The sequence below is a fragment of the Anolis carolinensis genome, chromosome 5 (assembly GCF_035594765.1).
Source record: "Anolis carolinensis isolate JA03-04 chromosome 5, rAnoCar3.1.pri, whole genome shotgun sequence".
Classification (NCBI taxonomy): Eukaryota; Metazoa; Chordata; class Lepidosauria; order Squamata; family Dactyloidae; genus Anolis; species Anolis carolinensis.
Genome location: NC_085845.1, coordinates 61352181 through 61367330, shown reverse-complemented (window position 1 = coordinate 61367330; position 15150 = coordinate 61352181). Strand labels below are relative to the sequence as shown.

At 41.1% G+C, this 15150-nt stretch overlaps 3 protein-coding genes across 3 annotated transcripts; all 3 read right to left on the bottom strand.

Moving 5' to 3' along the window:
* Window positions 1-1129: 1129 nt before the first annotated feature.
* Window positions 1130-4543, bottom strand: LOC134299230 (uncharacterized). The gene has a single exon (XM_062981381.1). The coding sequence runs from the start codon at window positions 4300-4302 to the stop codon at window positions 1549-1551; it is 2754 nt and encodes a 917-aa protein (XP_062837451.1). The 5' UTR covers window positions 4303-4543; the 3' UTR covers window positions 1130-1548.
* A 908-nt stretch (window positions 4544-5451) lies between these two features.
* On the bottom strand, window positions 5452-8863 carry LOC134299228 (uncharacterized). The gene has a single exon (XM_062981379.1). The coding sequence runs from the start codon at window positions 8622-8624 to the stop codon at window positions 5871-5873; it is 2754 nt and encodes a 917-aa protein (XP_062837449.1). The 5' UTR covers window positions 8625-8863; the 3' UTR covers window positions 5452-5870.
* A 910-nt stretch (window positions 8864-9773) lies between these two features.
* Window positions 9774-13194, bottom strand: LOC134299229 (uncharacterized). The gene has a single exon (XM_062981380.1). It carries the CDS (start codon window positions 12944-12946, stop codon window positions 10193-10195), a length of 2754 nt encoding a protein of 917 aa, XP_062837450.1. The 5' UTR covers window positions 12947-13194; the 3' UTR covers window positions 9774-10192.
* Window positions 13195-15150: the final 1956 nt, after the last annotated feature.

The window sequence follows — 15150 nt, the reverse complement described above, 5'->3', positions numbered from 1 at the left end:
TTAGATAATGGGTAAGAAGCAAGTAGTGCAACATTTAAAAGCTTCATTACCATTATCTTGATATTACATGATGAAGAGGGGTGAGGCAGGGAAGGAATCTTTTTCTGAATCCCACCACTGCCCCCAATTGAAGAGGACTGAGGTGACAGGGATGGAATCCTTTTGATCCCACCGCTGCCACCAATTGAAGAGAACTGAGGTGACAGGGATGGAATCCTTTTGATCCCACCGCTGCCCCCAATTGAAGAGGGCCCAATTTGTGATACTCAACTCAGGCAGGGGAAATCTTTGTCTTTAAATCCCACTGCTGCCTCCAATTCAGGAGATGTGTGCACGTGTGAGAGAGGGAGGGGTGGAGGATGTGTGAATGTATGACAGGGATGATTTAGTGGATAAGGAAGGATAACAGAACTGATTGGGTTTAAATGAGTAAAGATGGTAACTTATATAGGAAAGTACGGTAACTTATATAGATAGGTACGGTAACTGCCACCAACGTGAGGTAACAGGCTTACAGAGAGGCAAGGAGACTTATCTTTATGAACAATAACAAAATTCAAGTTTATTTTTGGTACATAAGCGTATGGTTTCAATCAGTAAACGTTCCGGATCTTAAGTTACAATGTAGTCTTTCTTGAATGGATATTTCTTAAATAACTTCTCTTCAACACAGTATACTAAACTCCCCTGGTCAGCTTATATTCCCAGCCTTTCCCCTGAGTGACCATAAGCTGCCGTCCTTAGCTGATTTCCCCAGCTCCTAATCTTTCCAAAACCTAACCGCAACTCTTCTTCTCAAACCCCTAACAGCCACTCCTTTTAAAACCCTCACAGCAACTCCACTTTTAAAAGGGAATATGCTCCAACTGTCATCTTAGCCACGCCCCTTTTCTCCCAAGGGAAGCTGTGTTACCATGGCAACCTACCAAATGCTGCTTCCAGCTAGTTTCCATGCTAGGCTTTTCCTTGCTAATATATAACTCTTTTTTTCCTTTAACAAACAAATAAATAAAATCATATCAATAATCTCTGTTTTACACATAACTTCTCTACACCTCCCCCCTTAGAAAGATTATTTTTGCCTTTTCTATGCCTAGAATGGGCAAAAATAATTAGTACATACATATATACATATATACATACACAACAGTATTCCTGAAATAAAACACAAAGTTAGATACAATACATAAATCATAAAATACAAACCTTCACTGTTGCATATACACATAACACGTCCATATCTTACCATACAGTTATGACATTGTCACCATTCAACATACAAACCATAAACGTATTGGTCATCTTTCCCATTGTTAAGATTCGCAACCTCAAATCAAAAGACATTTTAAAAATACATTTTCCATAAATCATATTTGTAACAGTTTAATTTTCATTCAGGGTTATTCCCCAAGTCTTTATTTATACACTGGACTAAACATCTTCCGATACTCCGTACATTTCATAGGGATCTTCTTCATGCCACCTGGCACAGTTCATCGATGATCCTTCTGCGGAGCATTCCAGAGGTTAACATGTTGTTGGGGATAATTACACTCGTCCTTCCCAGCAACACAATGAACTCTCTCTGTCCCAAAATGTCTTTTTGCGAAACTTCCAAGAGTCATTTAAGAAGTCCTGCGAAACATTGTCCAAACATTTTTGTAGAATCTTGAAAGTAAACTGTTGATGGTTAAAACTACCAATCCCCATCACGTCAGGGTCTTTACCACTCTCTCCATCGAAAAATAACCTCCGCTTGCTTCTTGGTTTGGCTGACCTGTCATAGTAGCTCTTCTGTCTCTGCTGGGCTACAGCTAGATGTTCTTGTGCGATGTCTCTTGCCACTCTCATTGTTGACTGAAGATCGGTCAAATATTCAGCCACTGGAACTGTATCAGCTTCCCGTCCAAAGAACATATCAGATGAGATGACTTTGGCCCCTGCAAACTTCTGCTGAGCTTCATTGGACTCCACTACTGATATCTTGCTCTCTGTCTCTCTTCTGTTAATGGGTCTGTCACCAATAGGCCGGATGCTGGAGATGGCAATGTCTGCCTCCTCTTCCCCTTTGTCCATTTCCCAAGAGGAGTTGTCTGTCTCCCACTGTGAGCTGAAGGCATCGCCTAATGAAAAAGGATTATCTTTGTACTTTGGTGGTCCAGATGTGAAGCTTCCGATGTCTTCAAAGAGATCTAGCTGGGACCGTGTGGACTTTGTAGTCACTGGCGTTTCTTGTTCTATCACTTGCATCTCAGAGAGGACAGAGTGAGAAATAGAGCTCCTGGACACCAAGCCCATGCCCAGCCGCTCTGCCTGTTCCCACTTCTTCCCTTCCAGGTTTTGAAGTTTTTTCTCCTCCTTTTTCCGATCAATGTGTAGCTCTTGATACGTCAGTCTCATGGAGGCCACTAAGGCTTCATCTGCTTGCTTCTTGTACTCCGCAGCCTGTTGCTCCTTCAGTTTCTCAGCCACCTGCGCTTGCCTTTCAATTTCAGTGAAACCCTGACTATGTATTTCTGACCTTTCTTCTGATTCCACACTTTTGCTTTCCCTATAAAGCACACCATCTTTTGTAACAAATTTATTGGGTAGTTCTTCTGCTGAATCTGGTAAACTTTCAGCTTGCTTAAACAAAGGCTTCAGGGATTCATCTTCCTCCTGAGCTTGTTTAATTTCTTGAACTCCCCCTGTTTTACTAACAATTTCGGTAATGGTGGAACTGGATTCTGGACCCTGTTCAGATTCCGGTTGAATAGGTAAGCACACTGCTTCTTGAATAGGGCTACTGGTGTTATTTTCATTCTCCACATACAGCTTCCTCCAGTCCCTAACTTGTTTTGCTAGGTCATTACCGATTAAACATTCATGAGGGATATCTGAACTAATTGCAAAGTCCCAGATCCCTTTCCATCCATTGTATTCAATTGGGAGAGATACTACCTCAGCTGGTACAGCTGGTCCCAAACCTTTTAGATTTATCTCAGAGGTGGGCTTTTGATATTTCTGAGGTACCGATTTTGGGTGGATAACACACACCTGGGATCCTGTATCCCTCCAACCTTGTTTTTGTTGGTTCACAATAGTGATAGGCTCAAAATAATCTTCAGAAAAATCATCGGATAAAATAAATAAACATTGTTTCTCCTTAGGGACTGTTTCAGTACTGCTTAGCAACTTAATATCCCTATTAAGAGTATTTTCTTTGGGCTCTTTATTCATAAAGAAGGATGTTTTATCTCTTCTTAAAAGAGGACATTGGTATTTTAGATGATCAGACTTCCCACACTGATAGCACCTTGCTTTTACCTCAGGTTTGGTCTGATTAATTACCTCAGGCCTCCTGTAGGCGGTGTTTTCTACTGCAGGCGTCTTTTTGTATTGTGTGTGTGTTTGATAATTGTAAAATGGCGGTTTATTCTGCCTTCTCTCACTTAGTCCCTCATCGTTCCTAAATCCTTCCCTCAGAGTGATTAATTGGTCTGTCATTGAAGCCGCTTCATTGGCAGTTGAGGGCTTTCTGTCTTGAACTAACCACCGATAATCTGAGGGCACTAATTGAAACAGTTGTTCCAACTTAATTAATTCCCTCAGCTGTTGAAAAGTTTCCACTTCTGAGGTTCTGAGCCAACTATCAAATAATTGGGCTTGTTTTGAGGCTACTTCTGAGAAGCTCTGGGCCTTTTCTTTCCTCAGGGATCTGAATTTTAAACGATAAAATTCAGGTGTGAGTTGCAATTTCTGTTGTATCTGTTTTTTAAAGAAATTATAATCTCTGTGTGACTCTTCAGGTACATCACCATATATTTCTAACAATTTCCCACAAATTTGGGGTCTTAAATAAAGCATCCATTTTCCCTCATCAATTTCAAAATCTCTGCAGCACCTCTCAAAAGAAATCAAAAACTTTTCCACATCATCATCTTTATTAAACTTTGGGAATCTCTTCAGAAGTAGATCAGACGCTTCAGTCCTACCATTCCCTTCTTGGTTAATAATGTGTGGTTGAGACAGTGCCAATTTCTCTTTTTCCAATTCCAATCGTCTCAGTTCTATTTCCTTATCCTTCTCTAGCTGCATTATTTTCAATTCCTTCTCTTGTTCCCATCGTTTTTCCTCCCATTCTCTCTCTCTTTGCTTATCCTCCCTTTCTCTTTCTCTTTGCTTATCCTCCAATTCTAATTTTCTCAATTCAATTTTATATTTAAGGGTTTCCCTTGTCTCAGGGGTTTGCTCAGAGTCCGAACTATCTCCTTGGTATTCACTAGCCTCTCCTGCTAATTTCTTTTGTAGTCTGGTAGCCATTTTTCTTAACTTTTACCTCACGATTTCTTCCTATGTGGTCTTAAGGCACTTAGTTTGAGATGTTAAACGTATCCCGCCGCTTGGCACCAATTGAAGAGGGGTGAGGCAGGGAAGGAATCTTTTTCTGAATCCCACCACTGCCCCCAATTGAAGAGGACTGAGGTGACAGGGATGGAATCCTTTTGATCCCACCGCTGCCACCAATTGAAGAGAACTGAGGTGACAGGGATGGAATCCTTTTGATCCCACCGCTGCCCCCAATTGAAGAGGGCCCAATTTGTGATACTCAACTCAGGCAGGGGAAATCTTTGTCTTTAAATCCCACTGCTGCCTCCAATTCAGGAGATGTGTGCACGTGTGAGAGAGGGAGGGGTGGAGGATGTGTGAATGTATGACAGGGATGATTTAGTGGATAAGGAAGGATAACAGAACTGATTGGGTTTAAATGAGTAAAGATGGTAACTTATATAGGAAAGTACGGTAACTTATATAGATAGGTACGGTAACTGCCACCAACGTGAGGTAACAGGCTTACAGAGAGGCAAGGAGACTTATCTTTATGAACAATAACAAAATTCAAGTTTATTTTTGGTACATAAGCGTATGGTTTCAATCAGTAAACGTTCCGGATCTTAAGTTACAATGTAGTCTTTCTTGAATGGATATTTCTTAAATAACTTCTCTTCAACACAGTATACTAAACTCCCCTGGTCAGCTTATATTCCCAGCCTTTCCCCTGAGTGACCATAAGCTGCCGTCCTTAGCTGATTTCCCCAGCTCCTAATCTTTCCAAAACCTAACCGCAACTCTTCTTCTCAAACCCCTAACAGCCACTCCTTTTAAAACCCTCACAGCAACTCCACTTTTAAAAGGGAATATGCTCCAACTGTCATCTTAGCCACGCCCCTTTTCTCCCAAGGGAAGCTGTGTTACCATGGCAACCTACCAAATGCTGCTTCCAGCTAGTTTCCATGCTAGGCTTTTCCTTGCTAATATATAACTCTTTTTTTCCTTTAACAAACAAATAAATAAAATCATATCAATAATCTCTGTTTTACACATAACTTCTCTACACCTCCCCCCTTAGAAAGATTATTTTTGCCTTTTCTATGCCTAGAATGGGCAAAAATAATTAGTACATACATATATACATATATACATACACAACAGTATTCCTGAAATAAAACACAAAGTTAGATACAATACATAAATCATAAAATACAAACCTTCACTGTTGCATATACACATAACACGTCCATATCTTACCATACAGTTATGACATTGTCACCATTCAACATACAAACCATAAACGTATTGGTCATCTTTCCCATTGTTAAGATTCGCAACCTCAAATCAAAAGACATTTTAAAAATACATTTTCCATAAATCATATTTGTAACAGTTTAATTTTCATTCAGGGTTATTCCCCAAGTCTTTATTTATACACTGGACTAAACATCTTCCGATACTCCGTACATTTCATAGGGATCTTCTTCATGCCACCTGGCACAGTTCATCGATGATCCTTCTGCGGAGCATTCCAGAGGTTAACATGTTGTTGGGGATAATTACACTCGTCCTTCCCAGCAACACAATGAACTCTCTCTGTCCCAAAATGTCTTTTTGCGAAACTTCCAAGAGTCATTTAAGAAGTCCTGCGAAACATTGTCCAAACATTTTTGTAGAATCTTGAAAGTAAACTGTTGATGGTTAAAACTACCAATCCCCATCACGTCAGGGTCTTTACCACTCTCTCCATCGAAAAATAACCTCCGCTTGCTTCTTGGTTTGGCTGACCTGTCATAGTAGCTCTTCTGTCTCTGCTGGGCTACAGCTAGATGTTCTTGTGCGATGTCTCTTGCCACTCTCATTGTTGACTGAAGATCGGTCAAATATTCAGCCACTGGAACTGTATCAGCTTCCCGTCCAAAGAACATATCAGATGAGATGACTTTGGCCCCTGCAAACTTCTGCTGAGCTTCATTGGACTCCACTACTGATATCTTGCTCTCTGTCTCTCTTCTGTTAATGGGTCTGTCACCAATAGGCCGGATGCTGGAGATGGCAATGTCTGCCTCCTCTTCCCCTTTGTCCATTTCCCAAGAGGAGTTGTCTGTCTCCCACTGTGAGCTGAAGGCATCGCCTAATGAAAAAGGATTATCTTTGTACTTTGGTGGTCCAGATGTGAAGCTTCCGATGTCTTCAAAGAGATCTAGCTGGGACCGTGTGGACTTTGTAGTCACTGGCGTTTCTTGTTCTATCACTTGCATCTCAGAGAGGACAGAGTGAGAAATAGAGCTCCTGGACACCAAGCCCATGCCCAGCCGCTCTGCCTGTTCCCACTTCTTCCCTTCCAGGTTTTGAAGTTTTTTCTCCTCCTTTTTCCGATCAATGTGTAGCTCTTGATACGTCAGTCTCATGGAGGCCACTAAGGCTTCATCTGCTTGCTTCTTGTACTCCGCAGCCTGTTGCTCCTTCAGTTTCTCAGCCACCTGCGCTTGCCTTTCAATTTCAGTGAAACCCTGACTATGTATTTCTGACCTTTCTTCTGATTCCACACTTTTGCTTTCCCTATAAAGCACACCATCTTTTGTAACAAATTTATTGGGTAGTTCTTCTGCTGAATCTGGTAAACTTTCAGCTTGCTTAAACAAAGGCTTCAGGGATTCATCTTCCTCCTGAGCTTGTTTAATTTCTTGAACTCCCCCTGTTTTACTAACAATTTCGGTAATGGTGGAACTGGATTCTGGACCCTGTTCAGATTCCGGTTGAATAGGTAAGCACACTGCTTCTTGAATAGGGCTACTGGTGTTATTTTCATTCTCCACATACAGCTTCCTCCAGTCCCTAACTTGTTTTGCTAGGTCATTACCGATTAAACATTCATGAGGGATATCTGAACTAATTGCAAAGTCCCAGATCCCTTTCCATCCATTGTATTCAATTGGGAGAGATACTACCTCAGCTGGTACAGCTGGTCCCAAACCTTTTAGATTTATCTCAGAGGTGGGCTTTTGATATTTCTGAGGTACCGATTTTGGGTGGATAACACACACCTGGGATCCTGTATCCCTCCAACCTTGTTTTTGTTGGTTCACAATAGTGATAGGCTCAAAATAATCTTCAGAAAAATCATCGGATAAAATAAATAAACATTGTTTCTCCTTAGGGACTGTTTCAGTACTGCTTAGCAACTTAATATCCCTATTAAGAGTATTTTCTTTGGGCTCTTTATTCATAAAGAAGGATGTTTTATCTCTTCTTAAAAGAGGACATTGGTATTTTAGATGATCAGACTTCCCACACTGATAGCACCTTGCTTTTACCTCAGGTTTGGTCTGATTAATTACCTCAGGCCTCCTGTAGGCGGTGTTTTCTACTGCAGGCGTCTTTTTGTATTGTGTGTGTGTTTGATAATTGTAAAATGGCGGTTTATTCTGCCTTCTCTCACTTAGTCCCTCATCGTTCCTAAATCCTTCCCTCAGAGTGATTAATTGGTCTGTCATTGAAGCCGCTTCATTGGCAGTTGAGGGCTTTCTGTCTTGAACTAACCACCGATAATCTGAGGGCACTAATTGAAACAGTTGTTCCAACTTAATTAATTCCCTCAGCTGTTGAAAAGTTTCCACTTCTGAGGTTCTGAGCCAACTATCAAATAATTGGGCTTGTTTTGAGGCTACTTCTGAGAAGCTCTGGGCCTTTTCTTTCCTCAGGGATCTGAATTTTAAACGATAAAATTCAGGTGTGAGTTGCAATTTCTGTTGTATCTGTTTTTTAAAGAAATTATAATCTCTGTGTGACTCTTCAGGTACATCACCATATATTTCTAACAATTTCCCACAAATTTGGGGTCTTAAATAAAGCATCCATTTTCCCTCATCAATTTCAAAATCTCTGCAGCACCTCTCAAAAGAAATCAAAAACTTTTCCACATCATCATCTTTATTAAACTTTGGGAATCTCTTCAGAAGTAGATCAGACGCTTCAGTCCTACCATTCCCTTCTTGGTTAATAATGTGTGGTTGAGACAGTGCCAATTTCTCTTTTTCCAATTCCAATCGTCTCAGTTCTATTTCCTTATCCTTCTCTAGCTGCATTATTTTCAATTCCTTCTCTTGTTCCCATCGTTTTTCCTCCCATTCTCTCTCTCTTTGCTTATCCTCCCTTTCTCTTTCTCTTTGCTTATCCTCCAATTCTAATTTTCTCAATTCAATTTTATATTTAAGGGTTTCCCTTGTCTCAGGGGTTTGCTCAGAGTCCGAACTATCTCCTTGGTATTCACTAGCCTCTCCTGCTAATTTCTTTTGTAGTCTGGTAGCCATTTTTCTTAACTTTTACCTCACGATTTCTTCCTATGTGGTCTTAAGGCACTTAGTTTGAGATGTTAAACGTATCCCGCCGCTTGGCACCAATTGAAGAGGGGTGAGGCAGGGAAGGAATCTTTTTCTGAATCCCACCACTGCCCCCAATTGAAGAGGACTGAGGTGACAGGGATGGAATCCTTTTGATCCCACCGCTGCCACCAATTGAAGAGAACTGAGGTGACAGGGATGGAATCCTTTTGATCCCACCGCTGCCCCCAATTGAAGAGGGCCCAATTTGTGATACTCAACTCAGGCAGGGGAAATCTTTGTCTTTAAATCCCACTGCTGCCTCCAATTCAGGAGATGTGTGCACGTGTGAGAGAGGGAGGGGTGGAGGATGTGTGAATGTATGACAGGGATGATTTAGTGGATAAGGAAGGATAACAGAACTGATTGGGTTTAAATGAGTAAAGATGGTAACTTATATAGGAAAGTACGGTAACTTATATAGATAGGTACGGTAACTGCCACCAACGTGAGGTAACAGGCTTACAGAGAGGCAAGGAGACTTATCTTTATGAACAATAACAAAATTCAAGTTTATTTTTGGTACATAAGCGTATGGTTTCAATCAGTAAACGTTCCGGATCTTAAGTTACAATGTAGTCTTTCTTGAATGGATATTTCTTAAATAACTTCTCTTCAACACAGTATACTAAACTCCCCTGGTCAGCTTATATTCCCAGCCTTTCCCCTGAGTGACCATAAGCTGCCGTCCTTAGCTGATTTCCCCAGCTCCTAATCTTTCCAAAACCTAACCGCAACTCTTCTTCTCAAACCCCTAACAGCCACTCCTTTTAAAACCCTCACAGCAACTCCACTTTTAAAAGGGAATATGCTCCAACTGTCATCTTAGCCACGCCCCTTTTCTCCCAAGGGAAGCTGTGTTACCATGGCAACCTACCAAATGCTGCTTCCAGCTAGTTTCCATGCTAGGCTTTTCCTTGCTAATATATAACTCTTTTTTTCCTTTAACAAACAAATAAATAAAATCATATCAATAATCTCTGTTTTACACATAACTTCTCTACACCTCCCCCCTTAGAAAGATTATTTTTGCCTTTTCTATGCCTAGAATGGGCAAAAATAATTAGTACATACATATATACATATATACATACACAACAGTATTCCTGAAATAAAACACAAAGTTAGATACAATACATAAATCATAAAATACAAACCTTCACTGTTGCATATACACATAACACGTCCATATCTTACCATACAGTTATGACATTGTCACCATTCAACATACAAACCATAAACGTATTGGTCATCTTTCCCATTGTTAAGATTCGCAACCTCAAATCAAAAGACATTTTAAAAATACATTTTCCATAAATCATATTTGTAACAGTTTAATTTTCATTCAGGGTTATTCCCCAAGTCTTTATTTATACACTGGACTAAACATCTTCCGATACTCCGTACATTTCATAGGGATCTTCTTCATGCCACCTGGCACAGTTCATCGATGATCCTTCTGCGGAGCATTCCAGAGGTTAACATGTTGTTGGGGATAATTACACTCGTCCTTCCCAGCAACACAATGAACTCTCTCTGTCCCAAAATGTCTTTTTGCGAAACTTCCAAGAGTCATTTAAGAAGTCCTGCGAAACATTGTCCAAACATTTTTGTAGAATCTTGAAAGTAAACTGTTGATGGTTAAAACTACCAATCCCCATCACGTCAGGGTCTTTACCACTCTCTCCATCGAAAAATAACCTCCGCTTGCTTCTTGGTTTGGCTGACCTGTCATAGTAGCTCTTCTGTCTCTGCTGGGCTACAGCTAGATGTTCTTGTGCGATGTCTCTTGCCACTCTCATTGTTGACTGAAGATCGGTCAAATATTCAGCCACTGGAACTGTATCAGCTTCCCGTCCAAAGAACATATCAGATGAGATGACTTTGGCCCCTGCAAACTTCTGCTGAGCTTCATTGGACTCCACTACTGATATCTTGCTCTCTGTCTCTCTTCTGTTAATGGGTCTGTCACCAATAGGCCGGATGCTGGAGATGGCAATGTCTGCCTCCTCTTCCCCTTTGTCCATTTCCCAAGAGGAGTTGTCTGTCTCCCACTGTGAGCTGAAGGCATCGCCTAATGAAAAAGGATTATCTTTGTACTTTGGTGGTCCAGATGTGAAGCTTCCGATGTCTTCAAAGAGATCTAGCTGGGACCGTGTGGACTTTGTAGTCACTGGCGTTTCTTGTTCTATCACTTGCATCTCAGAGAGGACAGAGTGAGAAATAGAGCTCCTGGACACCAAGCCCATGCCCAGCCGCTCTGCCTGTTCCCACTTCTTCCCTTCCAGGTTTTGAAGTTTTTTCTCCTCCTTTTTCCGATCAATGTGTAGCTCTTGATACGTCAGTCTCATGGAGGCCACTAAGGCTTCATCTGCTTGCTTCTTGTACTCCGCAGCCTGTTGCTCCTTCAGTTTCTCAGCCACCTGCGCTTGCCTTTCAATTTCAGTGAAACCCTGACTATGTATTTCTGACCTTTCTTCTGATTCCACACTTTTGCTTTCCCTATAAAGCACACCATCTTTTGTAACAAATTTATTGGGTAGTTCTTCTGCTGAATCTGGTAAACTTTCAGCTTGCTTAAACAAAGGCTTCAGGGATTCATCTTCCTCCTGAGCTTGTTTAATTTCTTGAACTCCCCCTGTTTTACTAACAATTTCGGTAATGGTGGAACTGGATTCTGGACCCTGTTCAGATTCCGGTTGAATAGGTAAGCACACTGCTTCTTGAATAGGGCTACTGGTGTTATTTTCATTCTCCACATACAGCTTCCTCCAGTCCCTAACTTGTTTTGCTAGGTCATTACCGATTAAACATTCATGAGGGATATCTGAACTAATTGCAAAGTCCCAGATCCCTTTCCATCCATTGTATTCAATTGGGAGAGATACTACCTCAGCTGGTACAGCTGGTCCCAAACCTTTTAGATTTATCTCAGAGGTGGGCTTTTGATATTTCTGAGGTACCGATTTTGGGTGGATAACACACACCTGGGATCCTGTATCCCTCCAACCTTGTTTTTGTTGGTTCACAATAGTGATAGGCTCAAAATAATCTTCAGAAAAATCATCGGATAAAATAAATAAACATTGTTTCTCCTTAGGGACTGTTTCAGTACTGCTTAGCAACTTAATATCCCTATTAAGAGTATTTTCTTTGGGCTCTTTATTCATAAAGAAGGATGTTTTATCTCTTCTTAAAAGAGGACATTGGTATTTTAGATGATCAGACTTCCCACACTGATAGCACCTTGCTTTTACCTCAGGTTTGGTCTGATTAATTACCTCAGGCCTCCTGTAGGCGGTGTTTTCTACTGCAGGCGTCTTTTTGTATTGTGTGTGTGTTTGATAATTGTAAAATGGCGGTTTATTCTGCCTTCTCTCACTTAGTCCCTCATCGTTCCTAAATCCTTCCCTCAGAGTGATTAATTGGTCTGTCATTGAAGCCGCTTCATTGGCAGTTGAGGGCTTTCTGTCTTGAACTAACCACCGATAATCTGAGGGCACTAATTGAAACAGTTGTTCCAACTTAATTAATTCCCTCAGCTGTTGAAAAGTTTCCACTTCTGAGGTTCTGAGCCAACTATCAAATAATTGGGCTTGTTTTGAGGCTACTTCTGAGAAGCTCTGGGCCTTTTCTTTCCTCAGGGATCTGAATTTTAAACGATAAAATTCAGGTGTGAGTTGCAATTTCTGTTGTATCTGTTTTTTAAAGAAATTATAATCTCTGTGTGACTCTTCAGGTACATCACCATATATTTCTAACAATTTCCCACAAATTTGGGGTCTTAAATAAAGCATCCATTTTCCCTCATCAATTTCAAAATCTCTGCAGCACCTCTCAAAAGAAATCAAAAACTTTTCCACATCATCATCTTTATTAAACTTTGGGAATCTCTTCAGAAGTAGATCAGACGCTTCAGTCCTACCATTCCCTTCTTGGTTAATAATGTGTGGTTGAGACAGTGCCAATTTCTCTTTTTCCAATTCCAATCGTCTCAGTTCTATTTCCTTATCCTTCTCTAGCTGCATTATTTTCAATTCCTTCTCTTGTTCCCATCGTTTTTCCTCCCATTCTCTCTCTCTTTGCTTATCCTCCCTTTCTCTTTCTCTTTGCTTATCCTCCAATTCTAATTTTCTCAATTCAATTTTATATTTAAGGGTTTCCCTTGTCTCAGGGGTTTGCTCAGAGTCCGAACTATCTCCTTGGTATTCACTAGCCTCTCCTGCTAATTTCTTTTGTAGTCTGGTAGCCATTTTTCTTAACTTTTACCTCACGATTTCTTCCTATGTGGTCTTAAGGCACTTAGTTTGAGATGTTAAACGTATCCCGCCGCTTGGCACCAATTGAAGAGGGGTGAGGCAGGGAAGGAATCTTTTTCTGAATCCCACCACTGCCCCCAATTGAAGAGGACTGAGGTGACAGGGATGGAATCCTTTTGATCCCACCGCTGCCACCAATTGAAGAGAACTGAGGTGACAGGGATGGAATCCTTTTGATCCCACCGCTGCCCCCAATTGAAGAGGGCCCAATTTGTGATACTCAACTCAGGCAGGGGAAATCTTTGTCTTTAAATCCCACTGCTGCCTCCAATTCAGGAGATGTGTGCACGTGTGAGAGAGGGAGGGGTGGAGGATGTGTGAATGTATGACAGGGATGATTTAGTGGATAAGGAAGGATAACAGAACTGATTGGGTTTAAATGAGTAAAGATGGTAACTTATATAGGAAAGTACGGTAACTTATATAGATAGGTACGGTAACTGCCACCAACGTGAGGTAACAGGCTTACAGAGAGGCAAGGAGACTTATCTTTATGAACAATAACAAAATTCAAGTTTATTTTTGGTACATAAGCGTATGGTTTCAATCAGTAAACGTTCCGGATCTTAAGTTACAATGTAGTCTTTCTTGAATGGATATTTCTTAAATAACTTCTCTTCAACACAGTATACTAAACTCCCCTGGTCAGCTTATATTCCCAGCCTTTCCCCTGAGTGACCATAAGCTGCCGTCCTTAGCTGATTTCCCCAGCTCCTAATCTTTCCAAAACCTAACCGCAACTCTTCTTCTCAAACCCCTAACAGCCACTCCTTTTAAAACCCTCACAGCAACTCCACTTTTAAAAGGGAATATGCTCCAACTGTCATCTTAGCCACGCCCCTTTTCTCCCAAGGGAAGCTGTGTTACCATGGCAACCTACCAAATGCTGCTTCCAGCTAGTTTCCATGCTAGGCTTTTCCTTGCTAATATATAACTCTTTTTTTCCTTTAACAAACAAATAAATAAAATCATATCAATAATCTCTGTTTTACACATAACTTCTCTACACATGATAATTCCTGTAATTATGCCCCTTAAAGGAAATTATTAGGATTTAGACTGAAAACATATTTTCTATTACGATCACCAATCCATTCATTACTCCATTATGTTAAAATTGTATTTAATCACATTACTTATAAATATTATGTATATTAGTACAAATGATTGATGAAATCATGGTATTAGAAGATAGATCAGTCAGAGTGATATCTGTTTTGTGTTTAACACTTTAAATATACTATAAAATGTTTAATAAGAAATAGTTATTACCCACAAGTCACTGAGGTTACATTGTGTAATTATAAAAATGAATAAATGTTAAAGTTACTCCCACAAAAAGGAGGGCAATTGCCATTAGATTATACTCAGAAGGTAATGTTTTACCTATGTTATTGGGAAAGTAAACTGTTACAATTATTTTTAGCTAGGTACTTTTTGACCAGACTACATTGCTGTGCAGAACAATAAGAGGAGGACTGAGGGGCACCAAAACATGCAGAACTGAGAACTATGAGCCAAGGGCTGTACACTACATGCATATTGCATTGTCTGGGTCTGAAGATTGGTGTGAAAGGGAGATCTAGGTCACTTCACCCAACCTCCACCTCTGGAGCAGAGACAGTGGTGTAAGGGGACCTGAACCTGTTCACCTGGGATATTTCTTTTATATATATATATTAGGCTTGCTCAAATAATTCGATTTCCCCGTTACCCGTTATTAATTCGTTATTTTCGTTTGTTTTGAAGCAATATACGACCTTGATTGTCCACACGTCTGGATATCGCGGTTTCGAATCGCGAGAGGCCGTTTTTTCTTATTTCTTCGTTTTTTTCGTTAGGAAAAAAAGCTTTTGCAAATCACCCAAACTCCTTTCCTTTTGCCCCTCAGCAAAAGGGGCGTCACGGGCTCAGCCAATGGGAGGGGGCGAGGGGGAAGGAGGCTGAGGAGGAGGAGGAGGAGGAAGACGGAGGGGGGAAATGGCCGCCGCCACCGCCTCGCCTCAGCTCAGGCCTGGAGAGACAGAGAGGGGCCCGGCGGTGAGGAGGAAGAGGCCCGGGATGCGAGGGGGTGTGGGTCAGGCCCGTCCTCGGCTGCTCCCGGGGAGGGAGGGAGGGAGGGAGGGAGGACTACGACT

Bases quoted from the DNA above. Each gene is read 5' to 3' on its own strand.
- LOC134299228 (XM_062981379.1), bottom strand. From the start codon at position 8,624: ATGGCTACCAGACTACAAAAGAAATTAGCAGGAGAGGCTAGTGAATAC.
- LOC134299229 (XM_062981380.1), bottom strand. From the start codon at position 12,946: ATGGCTACCAGACTACAAAAGAAATTAGCAGGAGAGGCTAGTGAATAC.
- LOC134299230 (XM_062981381.1), bottom strand. From the start codon at position 4,302: ATGGCTACCAGACTACAAAAGAAATTAGCAGGAGAGGCTAGTGAATAC.